Raw genomic sequence first — 22162 nt, 5'->3', positions numbered from 1 at the left:
TGCGAAGAGATTTTGCACATGAATGCAACAATGTAAGGATCCTTTCCGGAGCCTGAGGGACCGGGGGAGCCTTGGTCACGACAGGCCAGGAAGTCTGATTCATCCCAGGCATTTTGATGCTTCTTTTCTATTTCAGGCTTCGGTTTGTTTGCAGACCATCAACCTGGTATTCTTCAACACATCTTGCAGGGTGAAAATCCACTGCAGGGGTTCGCTGATAAGAAACACGGCCCTCAAACGAGTCGGTAAAGACGCCAAGAGAGGTGCTGAAGAGCGGATTTTGAAAGTTGATGAACTGAAACTCACTTTGAGGTAAACATGAATTTCAGGAGGAAAAATTGTTGTTATCCTTTTAATTTTCTAGCAGCACAGCAGCTTGTGTTGCAAGGCCTTAACATTTGCTGTATAGACGCAATATTTAACCACAAACAGGTCAAGGTAGTGCTGAAACGATTAATTGATTATTGAAATACTCTTCAACTAATTTAGTAATCGATTAGTCATTCCTAGAGTATACAGACTCAGAAAAAGACTATTTGCTGAAAGGACAACATATTCAGAACAGTAATCAAACCAAAACTGTATATAAAAAATGCTTAAGTAGAAAAATATATAGAATGTGCCATTTTTTAAAACTGATTACTCGATTAATCGCCAGAATAGACGATGGAATAATCAAGTACTAAAATAATCATTAGTTGCAATCGTAAAATGAATGTTTCTCCTAAGTTTGTTCCTTTTTTAATCTGGTTCCACAATTTTTATGTACCTGAGAGAATCCAAAGGACAGACTTATATTCCTTCACTTTCGACTAAACGGTTAATCGGATTCATCACGATGAATCGATTATAGAAATAATAGTCAACTAATTTAGTGCAACTGATCAGGCATACGCTAAAGGAATGCTGTTATTGCATTTCAGTGAATAAAATGTTTATTTTCTTATTTATTTAGTTAATTTTCATCTTTTACTGTATTTCTAATATTGTACAAAAGAGGGTTAAATGAAAAATCTTTAGAATATCTATTTGTTTTATCCGATTAATTGTGAGAATAATTGATTAATTGTCAGATAGATAGATTAATCGATAACTAAAATAATTAAAATAATAAAAAATTTACATAAATCTACAGATTACTGTAAAGAGGAAGATGAACCAACGATGAAGATGAGCTGAAGGTCGATATTAAAGCAAACAACTTCTAAACTATTAACTGGCAAGAGGCGAGAGACACCAGAAGACTCAAACTGAGGATCTGTTTTTAACGTGAAATATAAATTTTTAAAGATGTTTTCATTAAAAAATCTAGGAAAAAAACTAACAACCCTGTGAAGAGAACTTTAAAGACGATTCAAAAATGGAGAAGAGTTTTCTGAAACAAAGAGCAAAACAGAGCTAAACTCTCAGAGGCTTCAAAGTGTTTACAAGCCGTCGGCCTTGGCTTGCAAACTGTTGCCTCAGGCTTCCTTTAACCTTTTTTATCATTTCAAAGCTTGAAAATATAAAAAAAATACAAATAAAACTTTACTTGATGCACACCTTTAGGAAATGTAGGAAACTTTTATTTAGTTTTGTAACTTACAGTGAAAAATCTGGATCAATAGAAACGAAAGGGTTGTTTTTATGTGCACATAGTGATCAACGGTCAATGATAAGTGAAGGCTGCAGGTTTTCTGGCCATTTATTTGACCCAAATGGAAAATGAAACATTAAAATATGCATTAAATCCAATCAATGCAGCTGAAGTCGTTACAGTGATTGATCAGGTAGGAACGGACTAAATTTGTTAAGATAGATTTGTGCTGTTCTTACTTAAATTAGTAAAAGTGAATTTTCCCCTAAGTAAAAAGCACAAAAGCATCAACAGGAATTAAAGTCAGAAAGATGAAGAATAAAAACAGATGAGATTTAAGGTAAGCCATAAATTGAACTAACGCTGGAACTAACTATTATTTTAGTCGATTATTATCACTATTAACTGATTAATCAATTAATCAGATAAGAAAATGTATACATTCTGTAGATTTTTCATTTAAGCATTGTTTGTACAAGATTGGAAATATATTAAAAGATAAAAAATTAAACAATCCAATTCTTCTTATTTTCTTAAATAAGAAAACAAACATTTTTTTCCTAAAGTTCAATAATATTTCATTCCTTTGGTGTAGGTTGTAGCAAAAAATGCATCTGCAGCTACAAAAATACTTATGTTCTTAAATTAATAAAAGTTATTTTGCTTCTGTACAAAATAAAACAAAAAAGCATATATAAGAGTTGTTAAGTTTTTTTTAATCTTAACTTTAACAGAGCTGGAGCTTTTAACCATAACCCAACTTAAAAATGCTGGAAAATGTAACTTTTTACAGGAAATTATAACAGAGATGAGATATTTTCTCCAGGAAGATGAACTACATTAAAGACTAAACTATTTTTTTCCTGTAAAGACCAGCAGGTGGCGCTGTGCTGTCACCAGAATCCGACTGAAAAGGAGGTCAGCTATGATGAAGAGGGTGACTGCTGCCTTTAAGAACAGCAGAGCGTTTATTTCACTCATCCGTCTTCCTCTGACTTTCACTCTGACTCTCTTTATAAATTTCAGGTTCGGTCTGTTCGCCGCCAGCAACTAAAAACCTTCCACTTCCTCTGCTTTTCTTTTCCAGCATCCATTGTTTTCTGTCCTGTGGCATTTTATCTGACAGCTTTTTTTTTTCTTACACAAAACTGGCTTCAGCTAATGGCTGATGTCACCTTCATGTCCCTGGAATAAATCAGTATATAAACAACTTGGATCATCAGAAATTATATATATATATATATATATACACATTTGAACTAAAATTATATCAAGCTTCATAATTTCTCGCCATGATAAATCTATCTGGGTCACATTTTATCTAAATCTGCACATTAGTTTCCAACTCTGCTGACATTCAGACTGATGAGCCGAAATCCAAATTATTTAATATCCTCCAGAGTCTCTGTTCTTTTTCTTCAATTTTTACAGTAAAAATATAAAAGAAGATTTATGGAAAATTTCAATAGAGGCCAGACTTTAAAAATGAAACCTACAAAAACGACTGGAAGGAAGAAAAGCTGGACAAACGGATGGATGGATGGAAACAGTTTTCAGACGATGTAAGGAGTAAAAATTCAGGAAAATCACATTTTTTTAATGAATTGTAAAATCCTTTCGTTAAATTCCAGAGTTTCCCAGATTTCTCAGTAAATCTGATTTAAACAACAAAATGTTTTCACTGAATTTGTCTCATTAATGTCCTAGCTAAAGTTTGCTCAGCATCGTTTTGGAAATAAAGTCCAGTTTTTAATCTCTTTCCAGCCAAATCCACAACAGATATTCTCCGTAACAACCAAAGTCGAATTCGTTTTGCTCAAATTCGTTTTGCGTACGTACAGAATCTGAAGAGCCGAGATCTTGTCCTTGAGGAGCTCCTGTGCTTTGTTGAAGTCCGACAGCATGTTCTGGGTCTCCCTGCTGTGGGCGGCGCTCAGCTCCGTCAGCTCCCGCTCGTGCCTCTTCATCAGCTCCTGTTCATGAGCGCTGAGGAGAGAGGAAGAGGAAGAGCTGAGCGAATCGCAGCATCGATCTGCTGAACTCTGCAGGTTAGTTTACACACGCAGAACGAGCCCAACCCGAGCTGGAGCTGCAAAAAATCAACCCAGTTTATAAAGAAATGATGATAGCATGTCATTTTTTTACTTGGAAAAACGTAAATATGAAGTACAGATGTATAATTCAGAATTAAAAGCTCAGAATTGGGTGATGAGTTTGGGAAAACGTATGCAAGTTTTAGTTTAATGTTTTAACATAAAATTGTTTTAAAAGTATAAAAACGTTCCTTCAGAAACAAAATCAGATTCAAAATTTAAACAATTACCCACTTTCTGATTGAAAGCCTTAATGTTTGCCAGCATTTTAAAGGAGTGTTGTGTTAAGTCTGGCGCCATCTATAGGCAAAGCTGCACACTGCAGCTGTTTCCTATATAATCATCCTCCAATCAGAGTAAACATGAATTAAAATCTGGTTGAATTAATTATGTTTTATCCTGTATTTTAACTAATATCAAATATCTAAAATAATTAATTTCATAAATGCAACTCAAATTGTAGAGCGACAAAAAACATGTGACTCCAGTAAACCACATTTATTGGGAAGCCAACGTCTCCTCCTGGATGGATGGATGGATGGATGGATGGATGGATGGATGATCAAATGGAAGACAGCATGTCCATCCTTAATTTTTCTTCCTTGATCTGAACCAATCAGAATTTGTTGTGGCATTGGGCCTTCACCGCCGTCATGGCCGCCTGAACCAGGCGGCTCTGCGCCATTTTCCAGCAGAGCAGAACTGAAACAAATCTCCTCTTTCATCCCATCCAGCTCTGCGGTGCGGTGACGCACACAGAAAAATAAATAAAGAACCAGAAACAGATTTCATTTTAATCTGCAAATGGCCGACGTTTCGCCTGAAGACTCAATCAGGACGTGGCGACTGCGTGCGTCTCCCGGGAGAAAACATAATTGATTGCTCTGAGAAGGAAGCGGGAGTGAGATTGGAAAAAGGAGACGCACGACGCATGGAAATAACTTAAACAACAAACCGCATGAAAAAAAACAATGGCTGTAATTAAGATGGAGAGGAAAAAAATCAACCAAATGAAAGCAGTGAATGTGACATTAAATAATTTATTACGTCAAAAAAAAGGAGAAGAAGGGATAATGAAGGAGTCTGCCGCTCACTCCGACTCTCCCTGAGGGGCGCACATCTTCCTCTTTTTTTATTTATCAGTCTATTTTTAACCACAATTCAGATCTTATGTAACAGAAGAGGCCTGTCAGCAAACTAACGGCAAATAACGGCGCAACAGGAGGGCGGCTGAAAAAACTAAACAAAAAACCTTGAAACACATAAAGATGACTGATTTCAACGCATCAGCTGCAGAAAACTGCTATAAAAATTCACATGGAGCCGCAGGGAATAACATGGCTGCACATCAGGGTTTTTCATTTCACCCAAAATAACTAAGATTCCCAATTCGATGATTTAATGAGAAGGCGAGCGAGGCGTCATCAAATATAACCAGGAGAGTTTAAATTTAGCACCAAAAGGTTGGAGACGGATCCACTGCTTAATGGATTTAAAGGAAACTTGTAATTCTTCCTTTAACAGGTCAGGATAGGCCTGTGGCCTAAACAAAACATGTTCATTATATTTTTTGCACAAAATTGTTCTTAGATTGTGAGATTTTAGTCCGCTCCGTCCTCCTGTCACTTTAAATCCAAATAACCTGCTGCTGGTCATGACCCTCAACTCAACACTTACACTCAAAATAGCTGCAAACGAATGCACAATTATTAATACCGTAGTACGTCTTTGAAAAGCAGAAGTGGAGCCTCCTGCACATCCAACAAGAATGGAGCATGTGGTTTCTGGATGTTAAATCAACAAAACATTTTTTTACAGCGCTCACAGCTGTAAAACCAGCTGGCCAAACGCGCTGGAATTCAGCTGGGGTTGCTAGGTAACAGGGCTGGGACTGGATGGGGTTGCTAGGTAACATGGAAGGTCACTTAACAACTGGGAGGTTTTTTGAAATGGCTCATTTTCCAGACACCAAGAAACATTAAATTACTGATAAAAAACAACAGCTGGATGGTTTTTTTAAGCGCTTGGCCTGTTTGTAGAAGCAGCTTAAGAGGATGTGAAAAAATGAACAAAATGTGAATTTTGCAGAATACGTCCCCTTTAATATCTTTAAACTCTTTACTCTCAACATGATTTACTGAAACATTGAAGTTTCAGTTTTACTCCAGTCTACATTAAATAAATGTTTTACACAGAGCCTCACTCTTTTAATTGATATAACTCTCTAAAACACTAATAAGGTAATATATATATGTGTATTCTGATTTAAAAGCCTAAAATGAAGGCATCTCAAACTGTAACTGGATCTGGCAGAGGAAAACAATCATTTGGGCTTTGGGTTTCGTCTTACCGGATCTGCTGGTTGGCTTCGCTGCGGATCTTCAGCACCTCTTTGCCCTTCAGCTCCAGCTCCCTGGTCAGGGTGCTGATGTTCTCGTTGAGCGTGTGGATCTGGTGGTCCAGCTGAGCGATGTGGCTCTTCCTCCGGGAAACCTCCTCCTGCAGCTCAGAGATCCGGCTCAGCAGGTCCCGCTCCTGAAACCAGGGAAAAATTCAGTCCAATCATCAGCGTCTTTCTAAAGGCTTGAGATGGATCCCTGTTCAAGTATTTTTCAAGCATTTCCAAGATAAGTTTTCAAACTTTTGCAGCATCACTTTACAGAAAGACACAATTTTAACATATCATTTATTACTGTTATTAATAATGTTTTGTGATAGACAGCAGGGACAAAATAAATTACAATAAAAGAAAATATATTTTTTAAAATGTCTCTCATACACATTATACATCTGATTGATTTGAGAACAAAACATTAATTTTACAAAAAAAATCCCAAAATGTCAACAACGTTGTTTAACGTATAAAATATAAACCAAATTAGGAATAATACATATTCATTACATTGAAACAATCCAAACATATTTAGGGTAAATTACCCTCTTGCTTAAATTAAATGCTTAAACACAATATATAAAGAAAATCTCTGTAGGTTTTGTGGCATTTAATAAATAGAAATAATTTTGCTGATTCTAACTGACCTAAAATAGACGAAGTTTAGTCTGATTTATCTTTAGACAGCGAGAAAAAATGTGTGTATTTTCATCAGGTTTATGTAAATATCTGGATTCAGGTGCAAATAATGTTTTCCTAATTTGAATTATATATTACTAAATTGTTCCATTTGAATATCAAGCACTTTCAATGACTTTATACAGAAATCAAGCACTTCCCAAACCTTGAAAACATCAAATTAAATTCAAGAATTTTCAGGGATTTGTATGAACCCTGTACAGATTCCTGCTGATTGTTTAATTATTAGATTCAGGTGAATAAAAACATAGTAACATCAAAACGTTGGTTCACATTAAAGCATATTAATGTATTAGAATGGCCTAGTCAAAGTTCTGACTTAATTCCAACTAATGAAACTGGAAAATTAACAATCTCTATCCAATCTGATGCAGCTGGACCATTTTTTGCAAAGATAAAATGGCCTGAAGAGACGTCTTCTTTGTTATAGCTAAGGGGTCTTCAATCTAAGGCTCCAGAGCCACAAGTGGCTCTTTGGACGTTCCAAAATGGCCCCTGATAACTTTGGCTAAAAATGAAAACAAACCAGTTAATGCATTTATTACGTATAATAATAAATGCATGTTTTAACATGAAATATTTGGCAAAATATTTTTTCATAAAAATGACACAAAAAGCACCAGTAACATGTTTTTAAAGACATGAGACATTTGCAGCTCTAAATAAATTTTTTGGGCTTTTCTGAGAGCAAAATGGCTCTTTGGGTCGTAGAAATTGCCAACCCTTGTGACAGAAAGTGTTCCCTCAGGGAGGATGGACACAAACACACTCAATGCAACACTTTCCTGACCCAAACCCACAGCCCGAGCAGAGCTGCATTACTGGATTAACTGGTTTACAGACAGAAGGAGCCCAGTGAGGGAAGGAGAGACGCCAGCGACTGAATCCATCTGCAGCCAGGCGCCGGCCTTGCATCCTCTCTGGAGCAGGATCAGTAGTTTCAGGAACAACATGTTGGCTGCTCAATAATAAAAACCAAAGCGAAGGAATGACAGTCCACTGTTTGGCTTCTCTGAGGCGTTTGGCTTCACAAATGGACGTACAAATTGTGGAAACTTGGAGGAGTGACAGGATTTGGAGATAAAAGAGGGACAAACATAGGAGGAACATGAATTTAAGGCTGCAGCTAATGATTAGATCTGTAATTATTTTATCAACTATTCTGATGATTAATCAATCATAACAAAAGATACAGATTTTTCACTTTACCACTTAAGCCTTTTTTAAGTGGTAAAATTAGAAACACAGTTATTAAAATTAGTTGACGATTATCTCTACAATCAATTAATCACGATTAACCCGATTAATCAAAAGCTGAAGAATGCATCTCCATCCTTATCCCTTGCAGATCAAAATACAAATGGCACAAACTATAGAGGAATATTCATTTTAGTGCTGCAACTAACAATTATTTTATTAATCAATTCTATTCTGACAATTATTGAGCAATCGGATAAACAAAATTAATTACTGCTTTGAATGTGTTGTTTTTTCAGCAGATGGCTTTTAATTTAGTCTGTATACTCCAGTTAACAATTACTAAATTAGTTGACAATTATTTCCATAATCGATTAATTGTGATTAATCGTTTAATCAATAAACTGGAAACTGGGAATGCCAGTCCATCCTTCGAATCAGCAAATTTACACAGAACCAGGGAGGAATAACAGGAATTAGTGATAAATACAGGCAGAAACGGAAGAATATTTGAAGTTTGTTCCTTATTGTGTCAACTCTTCTGATGATTAATCGATTAGTTGATGATTATTTAAATAACTGATTCATTGTGACTCATAGCAATTTAATTGTTTCAGCCCTAATTTATTTGAAGAGCAGTTTAAAACACTGAGATGCTTTCCAATGATCAACCTTGGAAACAAAAACATCAAATTATCAGAGAAAACCTGAAGCATCTTCCAATCACTTTCAAACAGAACCCTTAAATTAAATGTTGCTCCTTTTCAGGTGAATCTGATGTTAATTGTGTCTTTGAAAAATCCCAACAAATCTCAACTTCAAGCTTGTTGGTTAAAATATGCCGCTTATATCCAGGTAAATGAGATTATAACAATAAGATTTTGGGTAAAGTGCTTTGAATCCGTCTGAACATAAAAGACAACAGCGCTCCAAACTGCCAGAAGATTGCATGTAAACATGACCAGTGGGTGAAATTACTCATGGCCACCTGCTGAGCTGCTCTCTTTTCCTTCTCAGCTCCTCAGGGACTCGAGACGTTTCTGTTGTGGTGTGAAACGGAGAATATGAGCAGCGATTTTCCCCAGCTGGGAGAGGAGGCAGCGAACAAACGGTGCGTAGGTTCAATGAAGCGCCCACACGGAGGCGACACAATGAGACCATTATCAGGACGTCACTAACGAGTGACGCATCCGAAACTTCAACATGTTTTCCACTTGGGCTTTAAAGGGAAACAGAAAATAGTTTTGACACCTTTTATTTAACGTCTGATATGCAGATGATACTCAGTTCTACATCACAACGTCACCAGGTGACCATGAACCCATCCAGGAATTGAACAGAAGCTAAAAACTAAACAATGTGGATGTGCCAAAACTTTATTCGGCTGAACAGAATCAAAATCTAAATTATTTTTTTACCTAAAGAGGAACGATCTAGAAATTATGCAGGAAGAATATTATGTGAAAATATTGAATTAACACCAGGAAGTTAAATGTTGGTCTTCCAACAATGAGCTTGAGACGCTTATCTTGAAAACTTTTGACCCAAGTCATACAGTTTAAAAAGCAATCCTATCAAACACAGACAAAATGTGAATTTAAAGAAATACAGCAGATAAAATTTTTTGTTATCCTAATTCACTTAAAACAGCTATTTTATCTGATTTTACAGTTCAAATTAAAGGTTTATTTCAATATGTAACGTGCAGCTGCAGTAATCAGTGTTTTCATAATAATTTGTAGATTCACTTCACAATTAAACCTCCATTTTCAGAACAGAACCAACAATCTAAATACTCATTTTATACTGTTGTTAAAGTTAAATGAAAGATAAATAGATATGGTTCTATCTTTTTTTGTAAAACTTTATAAATAAATAAATGTAGCTGCCATTTAAATCTAACAATCAGACCAGCCAAGTTTACCATTAGAGACAAATTTGTTCTTCTAATGAGGCTTGAAAAGGAGAAAACGTTTCATCTGACGCATTAGAGAAGCACTTACCTTCATTACAATTAGATTCAGTAACTTTACTGTCCACTGATGATTGGCCCTCACTTTAAAACATTTCAACTAATTCAACTTGAATGAAAGCCATTTATATGATTTGTGTTCAGTGTCTAAAGGTCATATTATTTGTTTGAAACACTTTTCTCTGTCCAGATCCTCTTTAAAAACCTAAACCTTTTCTTCACTTTTCTGCTTTTTTTTACATCCATTTTTGTTCTGTAATTTTGAAATTATCAACTGAAGAATAATCCAAACAGAGAAGTCAATCTACAGCAAAATAGCTCAGAAAGTGAAGAATCAAAGTGCTTTGATGGCCTAATCAAAGTCCAGATCTCAACGTGATTTAAAAGCTGTGGTGTAAATAAAAATAAACTTTTATCAGTTATTCCTGCTAAAAATGATTAAATATTTTTCATTTTGGCTTCATGTTTGTTCAGTAAAAGGTGACATTGTAGAATCTGTTACACTGACATCATGTCCTGAAGTTGAGTAGAAATAAAACAGAATGTATAACAGTGAACGATCAGATCATTTAACAAAGTTTCTGTTTCCTGACCTGAAACGTGTTTGTAAAAACTCGGCGGGTCGCAGTCAGAGAGAGGAAGTGAAAGCAGAAAGGAAGGAGCGGTTTTAATCCGGAGCGACTAAACAGCGACTTCTGGCTTCAGAGAGATAACAGAGCCGCTTGCTGGGTGACGTCCCGAAACACCACAGACACTTTTCTGCTCCAAATCTCCTCTGGAGGCAGAAAATATTCCCTCCAAGGAACATTTTCAGGACCAAGAAACAAGACCTGTCACAGAATATTTCTGCATTAAAGAGACGAGTGATAAGGTAACCGTTTTGTCATTACGGCTGAGAACCTCAGGGTGTTTTATTGGGATTTTATGTCAGAGAAATGCAAAGTATTGTGAGGTGGCAGGGAAATGATTGATGGGCTGCAACTTTTTAAAACAGAAAAAACAGAAACAATTTACTGCCAACTTTGACCAGATTTCTTTACAAACTTCCTCAAACTCAGATTAGACGGAGAATGTCTCTGAGATCATCACAAGTTTTAACTGGATTTATATTTAGACTTTCTAACATTAATTTCAGTTGTAAAAACTATACCTTGTTGCCATGGATAAATCCAAAAGTAAAAAAAAGTAGGAGCGAAAATACGTCCAGCTGCACAGCATTTAGAGTCAGAGGGAATAATTGTATAAAATATGCAACAATTTAATCCAAAAATTAAGAGTAAAAGATAATATTGAGATTTCTGAAGAAGTGATTTTTAACTTTTTTTTAGAAAATTTTGAGTTCAGGAAGACATTTGAGAGGTTATAATTAATCTAATTTCATGTTTCGGTGGATTTATATCTGATTACAGCAAATAAAAGCAAATAAGAAAAATTATTAGAAAGATGTCTATTTGTCCTTCACAGGTCCAACCATTTGTGGTCAATATTCCTCAAAAAAAAAATCAATGAAACTCATCCAGTTGAAACCTGAGGAAAAGGAAATTCTGAGCAGAAAGTCCTGGTTTCTTCGCGCCGAGCGTTTAACTGAAGCAAAGAGAATCGATGTTTAGTTCCCGTTGGCCGGCTGCTGCTCTGAGGTGACGGATGGTTTATGAACTTCATGGGATTTAATAAACCGACGTTTATCAGTCAGACAACCGTCAGCAGGACGATGTGTGAAATTTGCAATTTCAATTAGTTTTTCCCTTCGTTTGTCGCCTGAAACGCTCCATGCAGCCGCACGCATCGCTACGGCTGAAATCAGGACTCTTACGGTTTTAACACAGTAAAGTTTAAGGACTTTTCAAGCATTTTCAAGGCAAGTTTTAAAACTTTTCCAAAAATAAAAACAATTAACTAAACAAAAAAGTTTATATTCATGATTACATGATATAATTTATTACTATTATTAATGGATTTTCACAGTATTCTACATAAGAAAATAAAGTAAAATATAACAAAATGTTTTGAAATTTCTCTCTCACATATCTTTAAAATCCATAACTTTGTTTAACATAGAAAATATAAAATGATCAATAAGTTATTGAGTTATTAGGAATAATAAATATTGATTACATTGAAACAATCCAAACTAATCAACCTTCCTGCTCAAATTAAATGTTTAAATATAATACACAAAATAATCACTAAAAGGTTTTCTGACCTTTAGCAAATAAAAATAATTTTGGTAATTACAAAATTAAAAAAAGTTTACTCTGATTTAACGTCAGACAGCGAGGAAGAAATGTGTCGTTTAATTAAGTTGTATGATTCAAGTGTCAATAATGTTTTCCAAATTTAGGCTTTTAATCAAACATTAAATCAAACTTTATTACAAAACTGTGCAGTTTGAATATCAAGCACTTTAAAGGAGTTTATACAAAAATGAAGCACTTTCCAAACCTTAAATTTTAAGAATTTTCAAGGATTTAAATAAAAACACTGCAGCCCTACAATCTGCTTTGCTTTAGTTTAACTGCAGCATCTGAATGGAGTCATTGCTCTGATTTACTGCATGACTGGCAGTTCAGTTCAGACTCTAACGCTCAGATATTAACCTTTATTGACTTCTTGTCACCTCAGCAGCAAAAGATGGAGGGAATTAAAGACAACCAGCTGCGCATCTTTGGTAGAACATCTGAATCATAAGGTGACGAAAGAGGAACCCATGGCGTATGAGGGTAATTAGGATGATTTACAAGCAACAGTAGGACGGTTCCCTGCGGGGCAGGGATGGGGTGTGTGTGTGTGTGTGGGTGTGTGTGTGTGTGTGTGTGTGAGAGAGAGAGTCTGCATCCTAAAGCACGCTCACTTCATCATTTAATCATTTCACCATCCTCCCTCTAATTTCTCCGACTTCAAATGAAAAAAAAATGCAGCTAAGCAGTGAAAGTTTTCTGCACAGATAAAAATAATATGGGTCATGAGTGATGGAGGAAACTTTTATTATTGGGGGTTTCATTCCTAAAACTGAAGATAAAGTGCCAACATTTCAGCTGTAATTCTCTAATTTAACTGGCTTTAGTTTTCCTTGATTAAAACTATAATAAACTTTCTGTTGCTTAGGAACTCGGCTAAACACCTTTTAGCTTCAGGACCCTCTCCAAATGTTTTTATGTCTTAACAGTGAAATATATTAAAAAAACGTTTTAGAGTCAAGGCTTGGCGTTTTCCAGTTTACATTATTTTTGAATGATTCGAAAGGTTAGGTTTACTAACCACGAGTTCACTTAAAAGAATCTTAGATCTGCAAAAATTAGAGGAAGCTACGGCTAAATCACTATCAGATAAAGAAAAGTTAACAGAAACAAACATTAAACCATTAAACACATACACAAATTTGAAGAAGCCAATGCTAAGTAACTAAACACATGAAAAAATTAGCAGAAGCTAACGCTAAACCATAAACACATAAAAATGTGACTTATAGCAGTTACTTTCTACTCAATATTAAAGAATTACTGACTTGAAACCAGCTTTCATATCTTGTTTTTAAGTTCGTTTCGTCTTATTTCAAGTGTATAACAATATTTGTACTGACACTAGACCAGGATTACTTGGTAAGATTTAATGTTTTTTCAGTGTAGGAGCAATGAATCTAAAAGCAATCTGAAGGTTGACTTGTCATTTTTACAGTTTGATGAAGAATCTGAAGGAGCAAATGGTTAAAATTTTAAATCTAGGGTGAGAAAACTCTCCAGATCTGATTGAGAAGCGATGGTTAGTTATCAAAAAGCAAGTAGAGAAATAAAAACCGATAAACTGCGGCTGCGTTTCTGTTACAAATGTGAGCAAAACTTTGCTAATATTCTGCTAATGTTGAGAAACACAATTTTGTAATTGTCGTGTTTCCATAAAATAAGTTTAAGTGATAAATCATTAATAAACATCCCGTGCCATCATCCTCCCACCACTTCCTGCCTGTTGTCGTCTTCTTTGTGGTTTCCACCAGTAGTAACATCTAGTTGTTAATCATGTGATTCATGTGATGTGAAAAACGCGTCTTCAGTAATAAATTAAAAAACTTCCATTAAGTGAATTCATTTCCTTAATGTCAAATTGCACAATCAAATGATCAACAGAATCGCAGCTTTCATGACCGTCAGTCAGGATTTGATCAACGCTGAAAATATCGACTCCTGATGCATTTGCAGCTTTGCTAAAACTTTGAGTCGTTAAAATAATCTACACTTCATTTGTCTCAGGAGGAAGTTCTTCAGAAAGCTTCCTCAGACCCGACTTTAATGACGCGATCTCGCCGCCGCCCATCAGAGAGACGGAGAAGTCTGAAGTGTTTGGGAGGATTCAGACGAGACGGCAGAGTCGTTCATCATGCAGCGCGGCTGGCAGCTTCAGCAGAAACCATTAACGTCACACTGATTATTACAATTAAATGCTAAAACACAGTTCAGTCCGCAGCTGTCAAGCCGAGATTTATGGTCATCTGATAATGAAAGCGTGGCTGAGAACAGATAAGAGATGAAGGTTCTACCTGGCTCTGGTTGTCCTCCAGGACTTTCTCCAGCTCGGCCTTGGCAGCTGCAGACTCCTGGTGGTGGGTCTGCCGCAGGTGTTCGATAGCTGAGGCGTGGATGTGGTTCAGCTCCGATCGCAGAGAGGCTGCAGGACGACAACAAGGAAGAATTTATCTTTCAAGAGGAAAAAAAGAGGCTGAACATGGAGTTAGAAAGCTCTGGAAGGACAAACACCTAACTTGGCACAGGAACTTGCTTTTTTGAAAAAATCGTCCAGATGGCCACGATTTTTTAAGATGGTCATCAAGGAAAATTTATTTTTTCACTAAATTTGTCAATATTTTTCCCTGATGAATACTTTTGCTGTCAAGTCCTACATGACTGGACCCTCAAAAAACATATTTACTGACATATTATTTTTAATTTTTCATGATGGTTAGTATGGTTGTCATGAAAAATAAATTTTTGGACTAAAATCTTCAATTAATGTGTCTGGTGTCAAACAATAGCCAACACGTTTTGAATCATAGAAATCATTTATATTTTCTTGATCTTGTGTTTACTTTTCCATTGAACATTTTTCAAAATGGCCACCATGGTGGTAATGGAGGAAATATGTTAGCACTAAAATTAGCAGTTGCCAGTGGTAATCAAAACATTAGGTTCACTCACCACTAGTTTGTTAAATCTTTGCTCTGCTAATGTTAGGCACATACAAAAATTTGAAGAAACTAATGCTAAGCTGCTAAACACATAAAAAAATTTAGCAGAAGCTGACACTAAAATGCTAAACATATAACAAAATTAGCAGAAGCTAACACTGAACCACAAACACATACAAAAAGTTGCAGAAACTAACCCTAATCCACAAAACAGATGAGAAAAATTAACAGAAGATCATAAAAAACTGTTAAACACATACAAATGTTCGAGGAAGCTATGGCTAAACTTCTAAACACATTAAAACAATTAGCAGAAGCTAACGCTAACCATTAAGACAATTGACTCTCAGTCTGTCACGTCTTCCGACTGGTATGAGACTCACACACCAGTAGCATTTTTTTTTTTTCTCCGAAGAGTTTTTGCGGCGCTAGTGGCTCGTATTTTTCCGACAGTAGGCAGACAGGAAGGAGAGCGAGGAGAGGGGGGAGGTCGTCGGCAAAGGTCGTCGGGACCGGGAGTCGAACCCGCGACATCCGCGTCGAGGACTAAGGCCTCCAAACGTGAGGCGTGCTAACCCCCTGCGCCACCACAGCACGCCCCACCAGTAGCATTTTATTACAATAATTAGTTTAAAGGTTCAAAAAATGTCAGCCATGTTGAAAAATGGCCGCCATCCTCTAGAAACACTTGAAAGATTTTTACAGGAGCCAAACTCTGAACAAAGAGGAGAGCATCTGCTTCCTTTAGCAGATTTAATCCTCACTTCAAACATCTGTTATTGCAAACGGAGCAAAAGAAAGAGGAAACGTTTTCAGCTTTTCTATCAACAGGCTGCATTTCTCTGTAGTGAATAATGTCTGAAAACACATAACCCTGAGTGGGGAAGAGTATGAAAATTGGTGGAGGAAGTGATAATGAGAAAAGGAGGGTAATAAAAGGATGTCAAGAAGCAGGAAGAGCGAGACGGATGGAAGGAGCTCTGCAGTGTCGGGACCGAGACATGAAGGTTAATGGAGGCCCATTCATCTCACTCTGCCGCACGGCGCTAGCACTATAAACTGGGTGGTCCTCATATTTTAATACGCCTCAGATATATTTAGTGCAGATTTAACTCCTCTGGCATTTATTTTATCCAATTTCTCATATATGTTTGAATATATTTAGACACTGACCCAAATTGTGTTGTTTTATTAAACAAATGAGTTTTTTAAAAACCTTTAACTCGCCATTTAAGGAAATTTTTGCAAAATTATTAAAACTTTTTTAACATGATTTATTTAATGAATTTAAGACATTTCAAGGCCTTAATTAAGACTTTTCAAGGATGCATGGACACCGTGGTTAATATGTGTTGCTAGGACTGTCACAATAAATTTTTCTGAACAATAAATTGTCCCTTAAGTTATTGTTGTAAACAATAATATTGTTGTCTTGAGACCATTTTCAATAATGGTAATGGCATAATAAATCAAGAAAACCTTCTCAAAGATCAACAAATGTTAAATCTTGTAACTGGAAGACATTCTAAATATCCAAAATAAGTAAACAAAACTACAGAAAGAACAAAATTATTCTAAAAAAAAAAGAAGCTAGTTGAGACCAAAGTACCAAACTGCAGATCTTTATCATCCACGTTTTGGTAGAAAAAAGAGAAAAATGATAAATCATGCAAATGGAAATTATTGAACTTGTTTTAATTTTTCATTCGATGAACTGATTTATTGCAACAGGCCTACATTTACTGCAAACTGAGATGACTGACAGCTGCCTCATATGGGTAAGACACTGACTGCTTCTTACTACTCCACACAATCCCATTTAAGTTAATCTTCAATGTGAAACTTTCCAAACGATGTCTGCCTGTATTTGAATAATCCGGGTGTAATATCTGTCCAATTTGAAAAGTAAAGTAAAACTTCTACCGGTTTTATTAGCTTCCATGCTAAAAGCTGATGATGAGAGGAAATATGAATCTGACAGTTCAGATGCAGGGAACCCTCACCCAGCATGGCTTTGCCCTCGTCCTCCAGCTCGAAGCGGAGAGTCTGCAGCTCCTGTTCTGACTGCTGTTTGAGCGTCTCGATGCTCTGCCGGTGGGCCTCCCTGAGCGACTGCAGCTCTGCGTGGTGATGATGGCGCAGACGCTCCTCTAGGTCCTGATGGAGGCACAGAGGAAGGAAAATGTGAGTAGAACGAGAAAAGACGATGCACTAAAAGGCCAAACTGTTTGTTAAAGAAAGAGAACGACGACAACAAAATATGTCCCGAAAAGGTCAATAAACGATGGATGATTAGAAAATACAAAACCAACACTGGTTACAGCAAACTGAAACTTTAAAATTCAAGCAGGTTAATGTTGCTGTATGACAAATGAATGTACGACGGCGTATTAGGGTGACTGTAGATATATATATATATATATATATATATACATATATATATACAGTATATATATTTAAAAAAAGAACTGACTGGTAAAAAAAAAAATCTGAAAATTTGAGGTTAATCTCAGAAATCTTCTAGAAAAAAAAAAAGGACATTTCTGAGTTTCAAAAGTCAAACATTTTCAACTTTTGGAAATTTTCTTAGATTCAGAAATAAAAATATGAGCAAATGGCCCCCGGCCTCCCTTTGGACACCCTGCTTTAGCCTTTTTAAAGCGGTAGCGTCGCGTTTTTCAGGTTCCTGCTAATCCCCATTGTCCTGAAGCAACCAGCGATGGAGGAATGAGAAAGTGAGTTTTAAAACCCACTAATCTGCCTCGGTCTTCGCCACAGATCAGTGGTGCTTTTGTAAAAATGGCGGCTCCATCCCTTTAATTAAAGGCAGCCCATTAATCTTTACTAAACGCAGCGAATCCCATAATTACCATCTGACTGAAATGCTGCTGCTGCGTTCATTTCCTCCGACTCTCTTCTTTTAATGGACCGTCGATATTTTTCATCAACAACATGGAGGAACATGAGCTGACCTTAATCCTGACCCCTTGAGCTGCAGGAAGTGAGGCGTGAGAGCGGCGTAGCTGAATTTTAACGTCCGAGCTTCCCTGAAGGCAACACAGGAACTCGGAAGTTAAATGATTTCTGATCCAGGATCAAAGAAACGGATCCAGATGAAGGATCGGACACAATTTTCCAAAAACATGGAGAAATTTTACAAATAATAAAAAAATAAATAAGAATAAAATGATACAGAAGGCATTGCAAACATGTTTTCATGTTGATAAAATTAAGATTTTATCAGTTATTAATTATTATATAAAATTTCTGCAGCGTTTCTGTAAATTGTGTTATAGCGTCAGACGCAACTTTAATGAAGGAAGGAAGGAGGGAATACGGATGGAAAAACTGAAAGAAGAAAGCAAGAAAGGAAGGAGAGAAGGAAGGGATGAGGGAAGGAAAAAAGAAAAAAAAGGAAGGCATGACAAGCTAAAGGAAGAAAGGATGAAAAAAGGAAGGAAAGAAGGAAAAGAGGGATGAAAAACTGAAAGAAAAAAGTAAAAAGGGAAATTAAGAGGAAAGAATAATAAAAGAAGGATACAAAAATAACAAAAAGAAAGGAATGAGATAAGGAAAGAAGGATGGAAGGACAGATGGAAAAAGGAAATAAAGGATGGACAAACTAAAGGAAAGAAAGAAGGAGAAAAGGAAGAAAGGGAGAAGACAAGCAAGGAAGGAAGGAAATAATGAAAGAAGGATGGACAAACTGAAAGAAGAAATTAGGGAGGGAAAGAGAGAAGGAAGGAACAAGGAAAGAAAGGAAAAAAGAGCAAACAAGAGGAAGGAGAGAAGGAAGGATATCCAGAAAGAGACTCGGTCGCTGCTTGTCGTTTTGTTGATGGAGAGAATCAGAGAGGAAGAACTCGGAGTTTAGCATCATCATCGTGAAGAATCGTTTTATAAGATGAAGAATCATTTTGGTAAAAACTGAAGTTTGCTCTGATTTCACTTCAGACAGACAGAAAATAACGACCATGTCACTTTTCACCCGCTGAATGTAAACTTCTGGCTTGCACTGCGAGTCACCCTGAAACTTCCCGAACTTGCAGCCATTTTTATTTGGAAACTTTCTGTTTTGTGCCGTAATAAAATCAACCTGCGCTGCGAAAAGAACACTTATCACCATGAACGCAACGCGGAGGCAAAACGAAGTGAAACAAAAGAAGATAAACTGCCAGCCGCTCCTCGCCGCTTCTATTTGTAGCTTTTTGTATCGGCGGGAATTAAATCTGGTTATGTGAACGTGCGCGCGCTCGTGTTGCAGGGATTTGGAGCTACTTTATTACTCCCTGGATATGACTTCCTGTGAACTGTGAAGAGATAACACCAGGCGCCGCCATCCAGCCTAACACGCATAAAACACACATTCACAAATCATCCTTCAAATGGCTCCACTCAGGATAATTGAGTTTGCTTTCCCCGGCGCTGCAGACAGAAATATAAACAGCACCTCGATATAAAAGCCCTCCGTAAAGCTTTTAACTCCCAGTTTCTCTGCTTATTAACTAAGACTGCAGCGGGAGGAAAGATGCTTCAGATGATTTCGTCGTTACACAGAAAGTTTCCTCTTAATGCCATCAGAGAGGAGAATATTTCTGATAAAACTATTTATTTACATCATTCAAGGATCTTCAAAGAGCCGTGTTTCCATTGATTATATAAGTGCGCAATTTGATATTTATATTTAATAAATTTGCTTAGTGGAAACATAGGAATTTTCGGCCATATTGAAATTGGTTTATTGGGCAAAACTGCAATGGAAGCACTTTTTTTTGCATCACACAAGTCACATGATCAACAACCAGATGTTACTACTGGCAGAAACCGCAAAGAAGAAAACAGGAAGTAGTGAGAGGATGTTTTTTAATGACTTATCACCTGAACAAATTTATGAACGCGTGATTTTATTTGTGTTTCTTATTTAATGGAAACACAACAATATTGAAATTGTGTCTTTTCATCATTAGCAGAACATTCACAATGTTTTGAGCACATTTGTTATGGAAAAGCAGCTGCTGTGGACATTCTGCTGTAGCAGTCAGTCTTACAACTAATCTGAAGAGGCCTCTGACTGAAGACTGTAACCTTATTTGTAAATTCAGTAATCTGACCTCGTTTTTCACCAACACGTTACTATTTCCAATCCAGTAATCAAATTAAAGCTGCAGTACGTAACTTTCATTAAAAAATAAGTTGTTTTTTTAACATATTTATTAAAATGATCAAAGCCTTCTTTTCAACTCCTCTGGGATTTGGGGTCAGAGTTCAGGTAGTGTTTCAGCTATGAGATGTTCATCTGTTCCCAACTGCAAACAAAAAATTAATATTAGGATTCTTCACAAAAAATCAATTAGTCCTTAACTGGGCTATACAGACTCCAAAGTAGGCCAATTGATAAAAAACAATGCATTATTTTTTTTAGCAATATAAAAACAATATATAAGTACTTAAGCCAAATTTTCTTTACAAAAATATAAACATTTTGCAGTCGAGATAAAAACACTTTTGTCTGTAAATGTGTTTTAGCCAAAACTCGACGATCAGTTTTAGCTTCGCCTGATTCAGATGAACTAAAGTTATGCTACGTTGCTGCATTTCAGCCAATAAAATGTTTGTTTTCTTAAAATATTTGTTCATTTGCCTTTTTAATGTATTACTTATATTGTAAGTTAAATGGAAAATATGCAGAATTTGCTCATTGTTTATCTGATTAATCGTCAAAAATAAAATAATCTTTAGTTCTACAATAAGTACTTTTTTACCACAGTTAAGAATCATAACATCTGTTCAAAAGTAAAAAAGTAAAAGGGAAAATCCTTTTAGCTGCATACCATCCAGAAAAATAAAACAAAATACAAAAAGAACAAATCAGAAGTAACGAAACGGAGCGACTCCAACATGCAGCCACAGTGAGCGCCGCAAATCAGAGTTAACAGTGAGTTTACAGAAGAATATTAAAAACTGAGCTGCATGACTCAATCGCTCTTCCTTGTTCAAATTTATAGTCAAATAGTTGGCAGCAACACATGCGAGGACGCTGTTCTCTGACCGGCAGCTTTCTGACAATTACAGCATCCAAGAGGAGAAGGGGATTTAAAACCGAGATGTATGGCTGATCCACATCGACCTTGGCTGAAACGGAGGGATTAGCGCCGAGCGACGACTCATTGGCACGTTGAGGAGCGCGGGCTTTGTTTTGGAGCGTGCATATTTCCACATTAAGCAGAGAAGAGACAGCGCTGTCAGAGAGAGTGAGGCGCGGCGGCGATGAGTCACTGCAGCTCTAACCTTGACTCTGACAAGACGGAGCTGAATTAAAATGTCAAGTAGCTGGGCTTGTTCTGAACAGCTGCTTCCACCGCCACACAAAACGGTCAAACTCATCGGTTTTTAAAAGAAACAAAAGATTTGCACAAGTGGGTTGGCAATTCTGTCTCGCAAAGTACTTGGACCCTTTGAAATAGCAAAGCAGTGCAAAATTGTGAAAGAAAACATGCCAAAAACAACATTTTGGTGCAAATACACTTAAAATAAGACAAAACTAGAAATAACTTTTCAGCTAAATATAGGAGCTTATAAGTCAATAAAAAGGTATTTCTTTCACTTTCAGACTATTTAACAGTCTTGTTATATGTGAAGAAACCTTGTACTTTTCATCAATATTAAGGAATTATTGATTTAAAGGGGCAGTATTATGTAAAATCACCTTTTTTAAAAAGCTTTACATCATGTTTTTATGTTACTCCCTCATCAAAAACATACCTGGAGTGACTTTTAATCTCCATTTCAACCATTCATCTCTGCAAAACACCTGGGCGGACATAGCTCCGCCTTCAGGGCACAGCTCCTCCCCCACTCAGCTCCTTCAGACTAGCCAGCAGAAATTAGCAAACACCTGGTGAGCTCATCATAGGAGCTGCATCTCAGTGAAAAGCAGTGAAAATGTTGTTAAACAGAGAAGCCATGTTGTGAGAACTTTTAAAGAGACAGGTCCAATATCTAGGCTTTAAATCAGGAAGTGAAATTTCTTTTAAATCATATTTGACGTTTTTATAAT

At 36.4% G+C, this 22162-nt stretch overlaps 1 protein-coding gene across 2 annotated transcripts in view; it reads right to left on the bottom strand.

The window, feature by feature from the left end:
* The window catches only part of fam184ab (family with sequence similarity 184 member Ab), a 129592-nt gene that overhangs the window by 12018 nt on the left and 95412 nt on the right, over window positions 1-22162 (bottom strand). For both annotated transcript variants that reach the window (XM_032585597.1, XM_032585596.1), the window contains exons 15-18: window positions 17109-17262; window positions 14461-14588; window positions 6020-6204; window positions 3416-3562 (exon numbers count right to left, since the gene is read on the bottom strand). In XM_032585597.1, coding sequence (XP_032441488.1) covers window positions 3416-3562; window positions 6020-6204; window positions 14461-14588; window positions 17109-17262 — 614 coding nt within the window. The remainder of the gene's footprint in view (window positions 1-3415; window positions 3563-6019; window positions 6205-14460; window positions 14589-17108; window positions 17263-22162) is intronic.

Source organism: Xiphophorus hellerii, chromosome 15 (genome assembly GCF_003331165.1).
Source record: "Xiphophorus hellerii strain 12219 chromosome 15, Xiphophorus_hellerii-4.1, whole genome shotgun sequence".
NCBI classification, from domain to species: Eukaryota; Metazoa; Chordata; class Actinopteri; order Cyprinodontiformes; family Poeciliidae; genus Xiphophorus; species Xiphophorus hellerii.
This window is presented reverse-complemented; position numbering and strand designations above follow the sequence as displayed.